The sequence below is a fragment of the Phoca vitulina genome, unplaced genomic scaffold (genome assembly GCF_004348235.1).
Source record: "Phoca vitulina isolate PV1807 unplaced genomic scaffold, GSC_HSeal_1.0 scaffold30, whole genome shotgun sequence".
NCBI lineage: Eukaryota > Metazoa > Chordata > Mammalia > Carnivora > Phocidae > Phoca > Phoca vitulina.
In genome coordinates this window covers 17,323,445-17,341,892 of record NW_022589733.1, presented here as the reverse complement: position 1 = coordinate 17,341,892, position 18,448 = coordinate 17,323,445, and the positions used below count along the sequence as shown (strand labels likewise).

Here is an 18,448-nt window from a genome sequence, read left to right as displayed (position 1 = left end):
CGCTGACTTGCGCAGGAAGGAAGCCGGGCCGTCGGATCCGCCCGCCGCGCTATGCTGCTGCGGCCGCTGCGGAGCTGGGCCGCCCGGGCGCTGCGGCGCGAGGGGCTTGGGAGCCCCGGCCCGGGCCGGGGGACGCGGGGGGTGCAGCGCCCGGCCTGGCCTCGCGGTAACGCGTCTTTCTGTTCCATCTCTGGCGGCCGGCGCCTGGCGCTCAGCGGCCGCCGGTCTCACTCCCCGCCTTCCGGCCTGAACCCGAAACTACTCCTGGGCGCCGGGATTTTGTCCCGGCGGCTGCGGGGCCGTGGAGGGGCAAGGGCGGTCATTGTCAGCTGCCTCGGACGTCAGCGGGCCGCGAGCGGGTGGGGCCGTGGGGATCCTTCTAGAGAGGAGAAAGACCCTCCCACCCCCCGCGAGCGGGGGCTGCTCCCGTCCGGGTCCCGCTCTAGGTCCGATTCTCATGGCCTTGGGGGAGACAGAGGCCCCGGAGCAGCAGTTAACCAGTCCCCAGCGGGTGGTGGGTGCTTTAGTCTCGGAGCCTTCCTGCTCCCACTGGGAGTGGAGACTTCCTCTGTCAGAAACCGAAATAGCTAAGTTACAGCGTTCTTTGGCCGGGAGCTGTTGGGTGGCACCTCAGAACCACCTTTGTGGTGGGTGGGCCGAGGGTGTCAGCCCTGGGCCGAAACCCATGCCCGCCTACCACTCTGCCATGGGGTCCCAGTGGAGGCTGCCCAGTGTTTTAACTTGCTGGATCCATATGTGAGGGTCATAAATATGAAATGTGTGGAAAATGGAAAGTGTGATATACTAAGCGGTGTGTGTGTGGCGGGGAAGCTGAGCACAGTTGGGGCCCAGAGGTGCCACCCCGACCCAGGCAGCAGCTGCACAGTGTCACATGGAGGTAGACAGCAGTGGTGGGTCTGCCTCCATCCACCCGTGGAGGGACTCCGATGTCGCTGGAAGATATTTTTAGGCCAGGGAGTAAGCATAAACATTACTGTTTTTGTGGTGGCTTCCAAAATTATGACAAAGAAGAGTGAATTACTTAAAACTGACTTTAAAAATTGATTTCATTTCTTTTGTAGATAGAGAAAATGAAAAAGAGAAAAAATCAGTGGTAAGTCCCTCTTTTTATGCGCACTCCCCAGTGTGGAATTATATATGTGTGTGTGTGTGTGTGTGTGTGTGTGTGTGTGTGTGTGTGTGTGTGTATAAAGTGGGAGGATTATATATAGAGAGCGGGGAAGAGCTGAGGGGAGTGAGGGAATACGTGCACATACTAAAAAACAAAAATATAAGAGGATCTTCAGGGATGAGGAAGTCTGTCTCCACCGCTGGGCCTCAGACCCCCTTCCCAGAGGCCACCTGTTACCAGGTTCTGGTATGTCCTTATCAAGAGTCTACACAGCTAGGAGCACACATGTATTCAAAGCCTTTAGGTCGATTTGGACTGTCAGCTTGATGAATGATTACAGAAGGATCTGAAAAATGCTCATCTGTGTGGGGAAGGTTGGTTTCACCTTGGGTTAGTGGGTGGCAGCCTGGCTGTGAGGGAAGGTCTGCTGACTGCCGCCTCTGCCCTCCAGTGCTGAGACTAGTGGGTGCGTGGGGGTATTTGAGAGAATCCATGGGGGTCCACAGACATGGGTTCAACCAGAGTAGCGACTTTGAGATGTCAGCCGTGGGGTGGGACTGGGGCTGGTGTGAGGTTGAAGGCCAAAGAGGGCCAAACTGGACATGTTCATGGAGATGTGGGAGCCCTTAGCCGGCCGTAGTGGGGAGCAACATTTTGGTCACCATCAATCCAGAGGCTCAGTTCCTTGAGGGAGCTAGAAGTCGGTAGTTTCTGTGGCTCAGAGGGGAGTGGTTTGGCGGGCGGTGGCAGGAATACCTTGGCTGGGGCCTGCAGAGGGCAGAAAGGTGGGCAAGCCCCCTGGGATATTCAGGGTGCTAGAGAGGGCCTGGGAAGGAATAAAGTCACATGGAGAGGATTGGCGATTGTAACACTTGAGCTTTATGAAAGTGTGTTGGAAATGAGAGGTGTGGTGGGCGCTGACGATAGGCACTGCAGAAGGAGAAGGGGTATTATGTTGAGCCGGTTGGGAATTGATGCATTATTGTGCTGTTAATTATCAAGCTAGCACTGATGGGAGCCGGACCTATCCTGGGTGCTTTTAGGCACACGGTAGGTCTGTTAGAAGTGGTATGGAGCGTGCATTTAGGCCCAGGGCTATTCTTAAGCATTCAAATCCTTTGAGTTCCTGGGGACCAAACAGCCCCTGTCATTAATGAGTCCCTGGTCTGATAGGGGAGACGGCAATAAATAGGACCGTGGTGGACCCAGAACAGCAGTGATTCTGGGGGCTGTGAGTAGGGGGCAGGGCCTCCAGAGGACAGTGCCTGAGGGGAGCCTTGGGGAGCTTTGAAGCCTCCTGGGAGATCAAGGGAAAGGCGAGGCAGGAGTGTTGGAGCAGAGGGAGCTACAAATATGAGTCATAGAAGGAAGAGAACCTGCAGGCCCTAGGCTCGGGCTGGTCTCCAGAGAGCTGGTGAGGAGGGACCGGAGACAGGTCCCAACACCCGGAGCCACTGAAAGACTTGACCAGATGTGATCTGGTTTGCCTCTCGGGAAGAGATGGTGGTGGTGGACCATAGGTGGGGTTGAGGGGCACTGCTGGGCCAGACTGGAAGGCACAGAGGCCACTGGGGAGGCTGCTCCAGCCACGTGGGGTAGGGGCCTTAACTGGGGGCCAGGGGGCCAGGCCAGGTTCTGCAGGTGAGTGGGAAGCAGGGCCTGGAGGAGTTGCTGAGTTGCTAGGTGAGGGCTGGAGACACCCAGGGGGTTGAGGGTAGATGGTACAGCATTTCCTGAGGACTGGAACAGGAAGAGGAGCTGTATGTTGGGGTTGGGAGGTGAAGAATTGAGGTACCCAGGGAACGTCACATGGGACAGGATAGTTAGGGAATGTCTGCGCTGAGTTGCAACCAGGAAGTCAGTCACCACCACAGAATAGGAACAGGAACTTCTGGAAGAAGGTCTCATCTAAACAATGTTTCCTGCAGTGAACGGGAAAGAAACAAAGTCTATGCAGACGGTTGAGCTCTTCTTCATTTTCTAGGAAGAGAAGAAGTTGTTTCCTTTAAAGAGCAGCAATAAAACATCAAATTCATTAGGGCCCTGATGGGATCTGCCTTTTGTGCACTCCGTTAGGTTCATTTTGCGGTTTTACGTTCTGAAGGAGTGAGCTGGTGGGCACCTGGAATCGGAGGGGGGGCCTGGCATCTGTTGGAAGTGTGATTGTCTGGTCTCCTGGATACCCCTTAGGATCAAGGCAGGAGGGAACCTTCGCATTGACTGGCAGAGTTTATAGTGGGGGGAGCAAGGTGAGATGGCCCACTGTGACCCTGTGTTTTATATGGGGTGTGAGTGAGGCTTCCCTGGGGTCATGAAAAGAGTCTGCCAGACCTACGTGTGATTCCATCTCTTTCCTTGGCCAGGCTCGGTGCCTTGGGCAAGTCATCTACATGGCCCGCGTTTCTGTGGGTGCCTCCAGTCTGGGTTTAAAGGTCACTGTGCCCTCATGGCTGTGAGCCTGCTCTCCCAGTGCGGTTAATGTGAGCAGAGTGTGGATTCAAACTGTCCTCTCTGCTTTATTCCCTCCTACAAGCCTCATTTTTCTCTTCTTTGAAAGTGTTGGGACCCACTACTTAGCTGGCAGGGTTGAATGGGGTACTGGTATGCGTTACCCATCTTATGGCCTGGCCTGCAGCAAGGTGCTCCACTAAGTCCTCTCCTGTCCGAATACTTTCCAGTCCATGTTTTTCTGCGTAAAGCAGTGAGTGAGGTACTACGGAACATACACATGCTTCCCAGCCCCGAAGCCCTAGGCTCTGGTTAAGGAGGCAGGACACTTGGGCCTAAAATCTAATAGTCTGAGGGGTGGAGCTAGGGAAGGGCAGAGTTGGGTGGGCAGTGGGAAGCTGTGTGTGGTCTAGGAGAGGACATAAGGGAGGGCCTGTCCTGGAGGGCCTGTCCTGGAGGGCAGTGGCTCAGTGGCCATCAGTGGTGGGCCTGGAGCTGAGAATTGTTTGTTACTGCTCACGGTGGGACCTTGGAAATTTCCTATGGTGGGAATTTTGTGTGCACATTGAAGTCTTGGACTGAATCGTTTATGCTGTTCACCTGAGCCCTTCCCTAGAAATTCTTCCCTGGGATACTCCCCTAGCTGCTTGATTTTTGGTTCTCATGGGCATTTGTCTTTTGTTAGATCTGTGTTGAGGGCAACATTGCAAGCGGGAAGACGACGTGCCTGGAGTTCTTCTCCAACACAACAGGCATTGAGGTACGGCCTCCACACGGGGTTCGAGGGGGTGTCAAAGCTCGGTGGAGTGACTTAGAGAGGGTGTAGACCAGCCGTATCCCATAGAAATAAAATGCGAGCTACATATATAGTGTGAAATTTCTAACAGTTTTGCTAAAAAACAAACAAACCAAAAAGAATATTTAATTTGACATAGTATATTCTAAATGTTATCATGTCAACATGTAATCAGTATAGAAATCATCCATGAGCTATTTTGCATTCTGTTTTTCATACCAAGTCTTTGAAATCTGGAATGTAGTTTATACTTACGGTATATCTCAATTTGGACTAGTCACATTTGAAGTTTGTAAGAGCTACACGTGACTCATGGCCACTGTGTTAGACCGTGCAGGGATAGACTTCCCTGAGGTCTGGTTTAGAGGGGTCTACAGACATGTTGAGAGTGGCCGGAATATTACAGTGTTACATCTGAGATACTCGTGTCTAAGCCGGGGGATGTTACCATGGGTAGCCAGTTAACATAATCTCTAGTTTATTTACAGCCCAGTCACTCAGAATAACCTCACAGATATTTGAGAAGTGCCTCTACATTAAGACCCTGACTCTTCTTCCTGGAAGAGTTTCATGGTGTAATTTTTTCTGTTTGTCTCTTTTTTGTTACTCTAGATCCTACAGTTTTCATATGTTTACAAGTATTTTCTTTCCTTCTTTCCCTTCCTGCTTTTTACTTCTATTAAACATATATATGGTTTGAGGGGCGCCTGGGTGGCTCAGTCGGTTAAGCATCCAACTCTTGATTTTGGCTCAGGTCCTGATCTCAGGGTCCTGGGATCGAGCCCCGGGTTGGCTCCTTGCTTAGCACGGAGTCTGCTTGTCCCTCTCCCTCTGCTTCTCCTCTCTCTTTCAATCTCTCTCTCTCAAATAAATAAATAAAATCTTTAAAAAAGATATACACATGGTTTGATTAAAAGAATAAATGTTCTGTAGCCCTAGTCTCGCTTGTGCAGAAAAGAGTTCGCAGGCCCAAGCTGCTGTCTTCAGAGTGGCTTGTGTGCAAGGTCAGCCCTTGGCTGGCGTGTGGGAACTTAGATTTTAGGAGAGTTCCACCATTTCCTAACTGATAGAGATGGCTCTCTGTGCCTGAACTGTTTGTGCAAACAATATGGTTTATTCTGGACGCCTGCTTTCTTTCTGGGAGTCTGGAATTTTTATATGTGGCGGCCAGAGACTGCCTACATGGCTGAACTCTGACAAAAACCCTGAACTGCTGGGTTCAGGCCACCTTCCCCGGTAGACGCCACCTCCCGTGTTGTCACAGCTTGCTGCTGGGGGAGTTCAGTGCTTCCGGTGTGACTCCCCTGGAAGAGGCCCCTTGGAACCTTGTGCCTGGTCTCCCCGCAGACTTTGCTCTGTGCACCCCTTTTTTTTGCCGATTTTGTTTTGTATCCTCTCCCTGTAACAAATCTTAGCTGTGAATAAGTGCCCCTAAAGTGCCATATAGAGTGCCCCCTAAGTGGCACATAAGTGTCCCTAAATCACAACGAGAGTCAGCACCTAGTGAGGGTAATACTGTATGCCAGGCACTATGGTGAGGCTTCCTTCTGTTGTCTAATTGATTTTGCCCTTATGAGAGTCGTCTCTGTGAGGTAGGTACAATTATTACCTCGGTGGCAGAGCAGGAAATGGGCTTAGTGAGGGAAATGAATGGCCAGGGCCCAGCTGCTGCTATGGGGTGGAGCCAGACCCCAGCCCCGGCTGGCTGGCCCCGGGGGACCACACCCTTGTGTGGTTCTTCTGTAATACGGAGAGCTTTGTTGGCTTTTCGAAGACCTCACTTAGCCTTTGGATCTCAGCTCAGCGCTCTTTGACCTCCCCAGCTAGGTTACACTTCTTGGTGTAGATTCTTCTGGTCCCTCTGTAACCTTGTTTTATACTACTTCTCAGGGCTTAAAAATATGTGATTTCTGTGATGATCTGATTAAGGTCTGCTTCTCTCAGTTTTTTGTTTTTAGATTTCTTTATTTTAGAGTTGGAGAGAGCGTGTGTGGGCACGTGAGTAGGGGGAGGGGCAGAGGGAGGGAGAGAGAGAGAGAGAGAGAGAGAGAGAGCGCGAGCGCGCGCATCTTGAGTAGACTCCCTGCTGAGCACGCAGCCCCATGTGGGGCTCAATTCCAGGACCCTGGGATCGTGACCTGAGCCGAAACCAAGAGTCGGACGCTCAACTGATTGAGCCACCCAGGCGCCCCAAGTTTAAAGTTCCACAAAAGCAGGGACCGAGGTGGTTTGGCTCTTGCCGAGCATGGCGGCTGGCACAGTGAGTTCTCATTAAGCGTTGCCTGATCGTGCCTCAGCTGGGCGCAGGTCAAGGCTGCCTGTGCCCAGCCTCTCGTGGCCTGGGCGGGGCAACACATGCTACTTGGGACAGGAATAGAGTGCTGAAGACCCAGAAAGAAAGGGCATTTGGGAGGGGCAGGGAATGATTCACAGAGGAAGGGATATTTGAGCTGGAGTTTGAAGGATGTGTAGGAGTTTTCCATGCCATGGAAGTTGATGTGAAATGAGGTGACATGAACATACTGGGCAGAAGGAACAGTATGAGCAAAGGCACAGAGGTGTGGAAGGTGGGGGGAGGTTACTTTTCATGGGTCCCACGCATTGCTTTCCTTTGGTCTTCTGTGACCTATAGACCCTGCTCACATGCACTTTCAGGTCCCCAGATGGATCCAGGTACTCTCAAAATCTTGGCCCCGAGAGCCCCATTTAAATCCTTTCCAGCACATACCTGTACCCCAGAGAGGCTCTGGCACAGTTTAGGAAGTGAACTAATGCAGCGTAACTCTTAGCTCTCAGCATGCCCAATGCAGAGACCAGGGGGAGCCCATTGCTGGGGTCATGGGAGAGCCCCCAAGCGGGGAAGCTGGCTGGAAGTGCCTCAGGTAGCTTCCCTCTGGCCTTTTCTCCTCCCGTCTGCTCAGCCCCACATGGGGACAGTCAGGGCTGGGATGGCACACACGGAGGAGAGATGGAGAGACCTGCCTTGCCCTCAGGGAGCTCCCGAGGCAGCCGGAAATGTGTCCTGTGTGCAGTCTTGCATGCAGGGACGGACACCGTTCTGAGGTCACTTTGGGAAAGCCTGTGGGAAAGCCATGTCTGGGTGGAGTTGTGGCTTCGCAGAGAGGGTTGCCCAGCTCTTTTGGTCCACTCGGGACCGGCATCCTGAGGGCAGACCTCTGATGTTTTCTTCTCTTGCAGGTGTTACAGGAGCCAGTGCCCAAGTGGAGAAATGTCCGCGGTCATAATCCTCTGGTGGGTGTGTCTCCCGCGTGCACAGCCAGCTTCCGCCCAAGTGCGGGGAGTGCTGGTGCTGCTCTTCCCTGGGCTGGGGGAGAAGAGGGAGGGGACACGTGGAAAACGGCAGCATATTCATGTTCTGAGGTCAAGGGTCTCTGAGGCGGGCGCTGGAATTTCATTCGTTAGCACCAAGAGAAAAAAACAAAAGCAAAAATGTGGAAAAGAGCAGAATTTAAGATTATTAGCAAGAGGAATATGGAACACGGACTGTTTTATATGTACAGGCAAGAGAAAATGATGGGCATGGGGCTGCTCTTTTGGATAAGATAGTTGGGGAAGGCATTTCTGCTCAGGTGACATTGGAGCACAGACGTCAACATAGGGAGGGAGTGAGCAGTGCAGGGAACGGAGCAAGAGTGTTCTGTTAGAAGGCACAGCGAATGAAAGGCCCTGAGGTGGGGTCATGCTTGGGTGTTTGGGGGAACACTCAGGAGGCCCCTGTGGTTGGAAGCACATTGATTCAGAGGAAGGATGGTAGGAGACAAGAGAAGATGCAAGTGATTTTCTAGGGCCCTGTGGGCCCTGGTAAGGGCTTTGGATTTCACTCTGGCTGCAACGGGAAGCCACTGGAAGGTTCTGAGTAGAGGAGCAACAAGAGCTGATTGAGGTTTCTCAGGCGCACGTTGACTGCTAGGTGGAGAAGTGACTGCAGGGAGCTCCCCAACACTTGTTAAGTGACCAAGTGAGTGTTCCCTGGGGACTTTATATAGGCTCCTGTCACAGCTGTTACTTGGTTGTCCTGTCACTGCCCCAGTGCCTGTCCACTCTGTCCTCAGGGCCCCGTGACCATGTTGGGTTCATTCCTGGCCCCACCACAGCCCCCGGTGGGAGAACCCGTCAGTGACTGAAGAGACCAGAGTCCTATCGCTAGAGCTCTTTGAGGTAAAATGCTGCGTTCTCCCTTGTGCAGGGTCTGATGTACCGCGATGCCTGTCGATGGGGCCTCACGCTGCAGACGTACGTGCAGCTCACCATGCTGGACCACCACACTCGTCCTCAGGTATGTTTCAGATGCTCGGCTTCAGCCTTCTGAAAGTGTTCTTCACGTGGGGGCTATATGATTGCCAGGAAGGGAAACCTCACAAGGAAGCTGCTCGGGACCTTGAGCGCTGCTCAGCGTTCTCTGTGTCTGGGGCCAAGGTTTCCTGTTCCTGCAGCTCTCCCAGGTCCAGCCTCCAGCGCCCCCACCCAGCAACCTCAGCTAGCCACAGAGTTGCTAGGCAGGCCACAGTGAGCCCGAGTCTTCACGACCTGACTACTTCTGGGCTCAACGTTACTTACCTCAGTTCTTCTCCGAGTGTGCCTGGACTTGGAGCAGCAGGGTACTTGTTAGAAATGCACATTTTCGGGCCCCATCTCGGACCTGCTGAACCAGAAATTCTGGAGATGAGGCCCAGCAGGCTGTGTTTTATCACGCTCTCCAGGTGATTTTAAGGCATGCTTTGTTTTGTTTGCATGTTTGAGAACCACTGATCTAACCTTCACAAGATCTGGCTCGTGGTTCAAATTCTTGGGAGAAAGAATTGGACTGGCTCGGCTTGGGTCCTGTGCCTAGCCCTGGGCCAGTCGGGTGTTGAGACAGATCACAGGGCACAAACATGCTGCTTAGACCCCTCCCATCAGGCCTATGAACAGGGGCAGAGTCTCTTACAAAACAGGCTGGCTAAGAAGAGCCTGATTGGCCTGATTGTGGTTCAAAATTGAAAGCACAACCCAAAAGGCCAGTTTTGGATGCTCTCCATGAAGGAGGTGGGAGATCCCTATAGCCGGTGATGTTGCCACAGCTGCTCGGCTGGATGGTTCGATCCAGGGCTGGGCGGTTGTGACGATAGCTATCATTCTACAAATCTGCATCTTTTAAAAATGGAAAGATAGGAGCAGAACCATATGCATTTCTGTCTCCCCAAGTATCTGTCTAAATGATACAGGTCAGAGCATCCGAGGTTGGCACTTTCCCCCTTTGCCCATCCTGCTTCCCCTGAGCAGGCACTGGATTGCAAATCTAAATTGTATCTGATAGATCTGAATATGAGGGGACATACATGTGTTTTTGTGTTTAGAGAAACATACCATGAAGGACGCAGAGAGAGAGAGATGGACAGACAAGGAAAGAGGAGCGGAAGGAGAGATTGATGAGTGGGGGGCTAGCAACAGATGGGCAGCAGAGAGTCCTAAGTAAGGAGAGGATGGAAAAAATGGAAAGGAAGATGGACGGACAGATAAACACAAGGAGAGAGAGTCAGGAAATTCCTGGGTTATGGCTTCGAAGGTGCCTGTGATTTGCCGGTCCAGGTGCCATGGGTGCTGTGGGCCAGCCTCAGAGAGAGCAGGGTGTGCCCGGTTGGGCAGAGTCCTTCCCAGTTTCCAAAGGGCTGCAGTGGTCCCCAGCCGGCCCTGTGAGGAGGCACCAAGGTCTCACATCTTTGCGGTGTTCCAGAGAGCCAGGCCTTAGTCGCTGAGGGCAGAGTTCCCAAATGTCAGCCGCACCCCAGCCCTCTCGGGGCTCTGTCTCCGGCACACAGATCCCTGTGCTTAAGCAAGTGCACACTGTTTAGCTCCATGATTACCACACTTTTCACTTGACAACACTCTGCTGGACAGCAGTTGGCAGTTTTTCTAGCCCTTCCCCAAATCGATAATCCAGTTGAGCCTCACCTCTCCTCTGAAAGAGGCTGCTGCTGACGAGCGGCAGCCCCTGCATCGCTGCGCTGGCCACTGAGCTTCGGGGTGTGGGGAGGGGCCCGGGCCGCGGGCGGAGCGCAGCTGAGCCCCATGTCGGACCCCCACTGTTGCTCTGGCGCCTGCCTCCCTCTCCTGCAGCTTTTCTGTTCTTGTGTTAGGTGTAGACCGCAGGCAGGGGGAGCCACAGACGTCCTTCAAGCCTTCCTGACCCGAGTCAGTGAATCCCTTTGTTTTCTTTTAGACATCTCCCGTGCGGTTGATGGAGCGGTCGATTCACAGCGCAAGATATATTTTTGTAGAAAACCTATATAGAAGGTACCGTGGTTTGCACACTTGCTAATTTATGAAACCATTCATTTTGTAGAAGTGAAATCGGAACTTGTTTATTCGTGTGACGGCTGTTGAGTACCTGCTCTGTTGTATCTGTTAGCCCCTGGCCACAGTAACCCTCTGTACCAACCAGCCAGAGACCCTCAGCGGCACACAGTTTTCCCGCAGCGACTGCTCAGCTGTCAAGGGTGGTGGGCCAGGTGGCTCTGCTGACCTTGGGGGCCGGGCTCCGTGGTCTGTCTGGGGCTTGGCTGGTCTAGGATGGCTCCAGCAGGGCTCACTGCGGTGACTCATCTCTCTCTTCTTGCCTCTCCTCCTCCTCTGGGACCAGCAGGCTAGCCTGGACACTTCTCATGGTGACGACAGAGAGCAGAGGCACCAGCAGGAACGCATGAGCACTGTTCAGGCCTCAGCTTCACATTTGCTAACATCCCATTGGCCGACCCCAGGTTGAGAGGTTGGGACGGCCCCTGTGGGTCACGTGGCAATGTGGGAGGATTTGGGGCCGGGTGAAGACCCAGAGACACAGAGCATTCAGTCTAGAACATCTTGCGCAGTGTTTGTTATAATTTCACTCCAGACGCTCTTCCTTCATGTGAATGGACTCTGTCATGTAGGCACAGTTAGGGGACTTCTGGTGGCGCACCGTGCTGAGGCCTCAGGGGCTTGGGACCCTCCCGATGTCTGTGCTCAGTCTCTGCTCATTTTAGGGGTCTTGGGGAGATGGGCTACAGGCTGCGGTCTGAAGCGTGGGCGCCTTCCACGCCCCTCCCTTCTCGGGAGCTGTGTGCCTGGTCACCCTCTCCTTGCCAGCCCCCACATTACTGCTTCTTCCTGCCTGGAGCTCCCTCACCGAGAGGTCCTGACGTCAGGTTTATCCTGACATCCGCCTGCCACTCTCCACATGCCGGCTCCCCGCTCGCTCTCGTCTGTAGCTGTCCTCAGTGTCGCCTCTCCCAGGCCTCCCGGCCACCCTGTCTAGATGGGTCGGACCTCTTTGTCAGTTTTAATTACTTCTTCCTGTTGCCTTTTTTCATAGTATTTAAGACAACTTTAAAGTAAGTTGAACCCAATGAAATTATTAACATTTGACCAATTTTGACCTACAAGAATGGCAGTTACACGTGGTTCAACTTAGTCTATTTTTATTTGTTCAACTGTCTATCATGTGTCGTCCCCTGCTGCCCCCCAGCTGGGCCATAAACTCCTTGAGGACAGGAGGACCGGCCACGTCAGGTGTACTTGCCTAGCACGGACCCAGCCTGGGGCCGGTACCTGGGCCGTATCATTAGCTGTTGCTGGGCGATGGGACTTGGGGCTGCTCTTGGGTCCAGTTGGACATGTTCCCCAGGCTCTGGCCCCAGCTGCTTCACGCCCCTTCCTTCGAGGGGCCCACTAAAAAGGCTGCTTCCTTTGGTCCTGAGCTGCCATGGATCATGCCCATTGCTGTGTGGCCCCAAAACAAGAGCCTCTGCTTGCATCCATTCTGAGCATTAGACTAATGCCATGGGGTCAGGAGCAGCCAGGGCAAGTCTTGACTGTAGCTTTGTCCTCCGACCTTCCAGCAGGAGTGGACCTGATGCTAGAGCCCTGTCCAGTCTGCGCCCCTCCCCCGCCCTGTCTGGGATTTCAGTGGGGCCGAGGTGTCCACCTCAGGTGTACCTAGCCCTTCACCCTCCTTTGCTCCCTGCTCATCAGTGCCTCCAGAGGGAGGGACAGGTGGAGGAAGGAAGAGAAAGAACAAAGGAGCCCCACTGGTGTTTGTTTATTGCTCTGATGAAAGCATCATAGCCTGACTCGTGGACCCTGGGCGGCAGGGTGGGACTTCCTGTGCCCTTTGCCTAGTGAGGTTGGCTGTCTTGTAGTTGCCGTCAGCTTGGCCGGTTCTGTGTGGCAGCCAGTGGCTCCTTTTGAAGAGGGTAACCTGGAATGGAATGACCAGAGGCCCAGAGGAGAGAGTGAGGTGCTGAGTTTGGGGAACCTGGGTCCCCTCCTGGCTCTGGAATTTGCTGTCTTTGTGAGCACGGCCAAGTTCCTAAAGCTCCCCAAGCTCTTCTCATCTCTAAGTCCTGTCATCCATCTCTGGAGAGCCTATGGAACAATTGCCTAGTTTAGGGTTTGTGCCCCTTATGCAGGTCCTTGCCTACCCTGCTCTTCACGAAATTCGCCAGTTAACCGCCCCCCCCCCCCCCCCCCCCCCCCCCCCCCCCCCCCCTCCCCCCCCCCCCCCCCCCCCCTGCCTCCCCGTCCCCTACCTGCTGGCTGCCCAACACCTGGCAGATTTCCCCGGGAGCCATCAGTCTCTCTTTTCCCAGGAGGCAGTTTTAGCTGATGTCCGTGGCCTTTGGTCATTCATACCCGTAGCCCTTCATTCCAGCACCTCTGATGGCTGGTTCTGATTTTCTGATCTCTGTGGCTGTGGTTGAGGTCGTAGGTCCAAGAAAACATGGCCCTTGCCCAAAAACATGGCTGTCTTGTGGGTAGTGTGGGAAAAGACTATAGCTTTTCATTTTTTTAAGCCTTTTTCCTGCCCTATTAACTTCATATTTATGCCTGATTTTTATTGTTCATATTTATGCCTCACCCTGGCCCTCCCAGAATGCCTGGCGTCTGCGGTTAGGATTTCTGTAGGATAGTGAACCACAGGAGAAATTCACTGTGTCCCTGTTCGTTTTCTTGGGATCTAATTGGTTCAAGTTCATACAACCTTGGGAGAGCATGGATTCCCCCGCAGACCTCATTGGGGCCTGAAGATTGGCCGCTGGTATCACTTGATGCAGCCCAGAGGCTGTTGGTTGGTGCATGAACTTGGGCACTCCAGAGGCTGCTGGGAACACCGTGGCGGCCTGGGGGGCCAGGCCATCTGCCACTTGGGTTTCAGGGATGTGGGAGAAGGCGGTGCTTCACACACCTTTTCACTGAAGTCCTCCAGGGGCCGAGGACCGCCCACACAGGAGGCCGCTTCTGCACGGCCCTCCGAGCCCATGCAGCTGAAGAGGCCCCCCCCCGCCCCCCCCCCCCCCCCCAGCTAGCAAACCGGAAGTGGCTTTGAAGTCTTCTCTTTTGTCTTAGAAATTCACGTGGACTTTGCATTCCGTTCTATAATGTGTTCTTCTGTTTCTATCTGTAACAAACACTGCACTTAGGTGTGGCTTAGAGTACCCCCTTCCTCGGCCGCTTGTCCCAGAGTTCCCAAATTTGGGAGGCGGAGAGAACTCACGGCAGGAGGGGCTCTGAGAAGAACCTTCCCCGCGCAGGTGATTCACTTGTGGCCTGGACCGAGTTATCTGTGCTCTGTGGCAACGAGGGCATTCGCTCAAGTGATTGTGAGGGGCAGGCCGGGAGCCGCAGTTACTGTCTGGTTCTTCACACTCCTCCCCTTCCAGCCCTCGAGGCAACCCTGACGTGTAGGTACTGCTGCCCCTTTTGGCAGAGCAGGCGCGGGGATGGGGTCCGAAGGCCAGTGCTCCTTCCTGACCCGGCAGGCGGCTGAGCAGGGGGAGCTGCCGTGTGGCCTGCTGGGTGGGGCAGCAGGAATGAGGGAGTGGTGAGAGACCTCTGGGTTTCGACTTGGGGGAGTCAGGCCTCTGTTTCTTTCCAGCCAGGCCTTATGGTGGGCTTCTCCCACAGATCACTGTACATCTTGTTAACACACACGAGCCGCTTTGCGGAGTCCAGGGCGGGGCCTGAGAACCTGCATTTCTAACTGAAGAACCCTGGGCGGCCACCATCCTGCTGGTTGGGGAGCACACTTGGAGGAGTAAGGCCTCAGAAGAAGCCAGCCGCCAGCCGCAAGGAGCTCTCCACCCTAATGCCGGGCCCTTCCCCCTGAGAGTTTTGTTCCTGTGGCTTCCCTGGGCTCAGGAGAGCAAGAGCCGGGTCCTGCGGGCTTTCTTGAGGGCAGGCGGCCCATCCTGGTGAAAGTTCTGCAATGCGGGGCTTCCTGTTCCCTGCGCTGCCCGCTGTTTGTTCATTTCTCATTTGTTGCCTCAGGTTTTAGTTGTTGGGGGTTTTGTTGTGTTTTCTTTGTTGGAAGGGTCTCCAGGTTTACTCCTGGGCCAGGAGAGGTGCAGCCGTAGGCCAGAGGTTTTCTGCGGGGAGGCACAGTAGCGTGTTTGCAGCCAGAGCTAAGGAAGTGACGGGTGCGGGGTAGCGTGGAACGCGGGCTTCGCTTGCCGGCAGTCTCCTTACAAGGCCAGCTTTCCTCGATGCAGTGGGTCAGCCACCACGAAGTGTTACTGACAGAGTAGGTGTTTTGAGACGTTTCTGCTCCCCCCCAAATACAGATGACCGTTATGTTGAGCCTAAACCAAATGTATGCTAGAATTGAGCTTGGCTGGATCCTTGGCCCACACCTAAAATAGGATGTTCTGGTTCCCACCTGTGGGGAGATCAGCTGGGTGCTGGGAACCCCAGGATGGCAAGTGTGGCTTGTCAGCTCCTGCCTGACCTCTGGTCCCCCCCCCACCCTCAGGTGCTCAAGGACAAGGCTTCCTACCATGCCCCGATGGGCAGAGCCCTTTCCCAGGGCAGGGGGCAAGTTGCTGCTGCCCTTCCGTGTTGGGGTTGGTCCTTTCCTCTTTCTCAAAAGCCATTGAGAAACATTCCATCCTTGGCCTGGAATCTGGGGTGGGGGGCCCTGGTGGAAGGTCACGGCAGGCCACATAGTGGCGTTGTGCATCCCCTGAAGCAAAATTTCTCAAAGGCGTCCTTGCCTTTTGGGTCTCCTAGGGAGAGACCTGCCTCTTCTGGACCCCCCCACTGCAGCGAGTTTGGGGCGGACAGAATGTAAGTGCAGTTATGTTGGCCAGGGGTGTGAGAGCAGCATGGTAATTGCTGAAGAGGAAGATTCCAGTTACATCACCCCCTTAACGATCGTGGGCACTGCGCTGGAAGGAAAAGCTGAAGGAGGCGAGAATGCCTTGCAGGCCATTATGTGGCCCAAGCCCCGGGGCTGGATAATTGAATGCAAAGGTTTTACAAGATTGCTGGTCGCCTTTTTCTAAGAACAGAAGTACTAGAATTGAGTGGGACCCAGCTGGGAAATGACAGCTGACTCACCTGGGGCTGGTGGACATTGATTACGACGCTGCGTTTGGAACAATAGGCAGGGCCTCCTACCTCCCTAACTGGCCTAGGGGCTTGGACTCCTCCCCTGCTCTGGTCTAGACTGGGGCCTCGGGCCTGGGTCATGACCTTGAGAGCTGTGCCTTTCCTGGGCGGAGGCCAAAGAGGCACTGGAGCGTCCAGAACAGCCCCCTCTGCGCACGGACGGGGGGGGGGGGTGCGAATGACGTCATGGAGATCATACGGGTTTGGGGGCCACGGAGAGCCAGGCTTAAATTCCAGCTCAGACTGAGTTGGGCTTCACTGCTCTGGGCCTCAGTTTTCCTCATCTATAAATTGGGACTAAAAGTGACCTCGCAAGGTCTTGTGAAAACAAAATAAAATAACAAATAATGTAAACGGGGACTGGCATTGGAGTGTGCGGTTTCTGTTCTGACCTGTGCTTTGCAAACTGGGGACTCCGTGGTCCTCAGGGGGAAGGTGGCAGCAAACCGTGCCAAGCAAAACAGCCAGCAGGATTCGTGTGGACCCAGGACCTTGGTTTTGCCACCCTGGGGAAGGGGGAGGCACCGTAAAACCCCCTCAGTGCGCCCAGTCCGCTGGTGGTGAGTCACATGGCTGGGTTTCTGTAGAGAGGTGCTGCCCCTGGCAGTGGCTTGGTGGTTGTGCTGGGCACCCCGTTGCTGAGGCTGCGTCTGGGACTTGGGAGACTGCCGCCCTGGGCAGCTCTCACGGGCCCACGACCCTGTGTTGCTAGTCTGTTCTGTTTGTGTGGTAGTGGAGAAGGGGAGGCGCTGAGGAGCAGCTTCCATTTTGGAAATCACCGTTCCCTCCCAGTCACTTTTGTTCTGGAGAACAAACCTTTGTTTCCCAGAGAAGGAAAGCTTGTAAAGAGAGAATGGTTTGGTTTCTTGAAATCAGATACTCTCAGCTGCAACTAACTGAAACCCAACTCAAAGTAGCCTGAACAACAAGGTTGTTACTGGCTGTCTTAATGGCAGGCTTCAGCGTTGGTTTCATTCAGTGGCTCTGGCCCTGTTTTCCTACTCTGTGTCTTGTTTGTGTCCTCAATATGATTCCCTCATGGTGACAAAATGGCTGTGGCAGAACCAGCCTTCTCACCTGCTGGCCAGAGGGTAGGTGTTTTGCCAGTGGCTTTCCTCTAAGTGTGAGGAAGCATGGTTTCCATCAACCCCTGCAAACCCCTGCAAACCTCCTTCATGTCTCACTGGTATAGGCTAGGCCCCTGTGGCCAGATCGGCTCAGCTTAGTGAGACGAGAGTATTTCCCTTCGACCAACTGGGCCTCCCCTGAAGCTTGGCTTGAGGTCAGGTTTCCCTGAAACACTCAGGCCTATGGATGGACCCTGAATAAATAATGGACTACTCTTAAGGAGATAAGAGGAAAGAACTAGGGGCTGGGCAGCCACCTGTCCTCATGCCATACCAGCCTGTGGTCCTAAAGTCCTTATCTTTAGTTCCTGGATTTCAGTGGCTCCGGTCCCCTCTGCAGGGTTGTGCACCTTCCTCCCACTGACCTCCCCCACTCTTTCGGGGCACCCTCACATGTTAGTCTGCTCTGGTCTGCTCTTGTCTCCTGGCTGAGGTCCGATGCCTGAAGACCTCTAAGGTGCCCACAGCTGGCCCTCTGCCCCTGCCGTTCTCTCTCGGGTACCGTATGTTTTCCTGCTACTCAGCCCGAGCACCGCCGGTCTCCCCTGAGGGCGCCATGGGGGTCTCAAGGATGAGGGGCAGGTGTCCCTCTTCAGTCTGTGCCATGCCCTGTCATTTGGGCCCCAGGCAGGGCTGCTTGTGGCCTTAGTCTCCCCGAGATGCGCCTCTCCAACTGTCTGAGCTTCTTGCCTCCCTCCATGCCCAACCCTGCACCGCTCCTCCCTGCCGGGTGGAAGTCCGTTCACAGCGCCCGGCAGGGGGCCAGCTCCAGACCACCCTTCCAGTGGGCTCTTCTCCCACCCCCGTTGTTCATCGGCAGTCAGAACCGCCCCCTCCCACGGCCCCTGTCCCATAGCCAGTCCTGCCAAACCCTGTTCTGAGTGGATCCAAGATGGTATCCAAGGTGGGTGGGGTGTTAAAAAGGAGAATTCCTCTCCTGGGCCTCAGAGGATCACCCAGCCTTTGACAGGTGTGTGTCCCCTGGTTGCCCGTCCTCTGGCTCTTCCCTGTGGGTTTCCTTTTGGGGCAGGGGAAACACACAGGAGCCAGGGAGAGATGCCAGGCCTCTTGCACTCTTGGTCTCTTGTCTTGATTTCTTCCTTCCTTTTTCTTTTCTTTTTCTTTTTTTTAAGATTTTATTTATTTACTTGACAGAGAGCGAGCACAAGCAGGGAGAGTGGCAGGCAGAGGGAGAGGGAGAAGCAGGCTCCTCGCAGAGCAAGGGAAGCCTGATGTGGGGCTCGATCCCAGGACCCCGGGATCATGACCTGAGCCGAAGGCAGACGCTTAAGCAACTGAGCCACCCAGGTGCCCCCTTTTTCTTTTTTTTAAAGATTTTATTTATTTATTTGACAGAGAGAGACACAGCGAGAGAGGGAACACAAGCAGGGGGAGTGGGAGAGGGAGAAGCAGGCTCCCCGCAGAGCAGGGAGCCCGATGCGGGGCTCGATCCCAGGACCCTGGGATCATGACCTGAGCCGAAGGCAGATGCTTAACAACTGATCCACCCAGGCACCCTCTTCC

The 18,448-nt window shown here is 54.3% G+C and overlaps 1 protein-coding gene across 5 annotated transcripts in view; it reads left to right on the top strand.

The window, feature by feature from the left end:
* Positions 1-36: 36 nt before the first annotated feature.
* Positions 37-18,448, top strand: part of TK2 (thymidine kinase 2) — a 34,513-nt gene continuing 16,101 nt past the window's right edge. For 4 of the 5 annotated variants that reach the window (XR_004301774.1, XM_032424165.1, XM_032424164.1 and 1 more), the window contains exons 1-6: positions 37-166; positions 1,083-1,114; positions 4,266-4,340; positions 7,575-7,628; positions 8,584-8,673; positions 10,597-10,670. Coding sequence is in view for 4 of the 5 variants with exons in the window: in XM_032424165.1 (XP_032280056.1) it covers positions 52-166; positions 1,083-1,114; positions 4,266-4,340; positions 7,575-7,628; positions 8,584-8,673; positions 10,597-10,670 (440 nt within the window). In the remaining variant the exon portion in view is untranslated. Of the gene's footprint in view, positions 167-207; positions 979-1,082; positions 1,115-4,265; positions 4,341-7,574; positions 7,629-8,583; positions 8,674-10,596; positions 10,671-18,448 lie in introns of those variants that run through there. The other variant, XM_032424166.1, reaches the window with a different exon arrangement.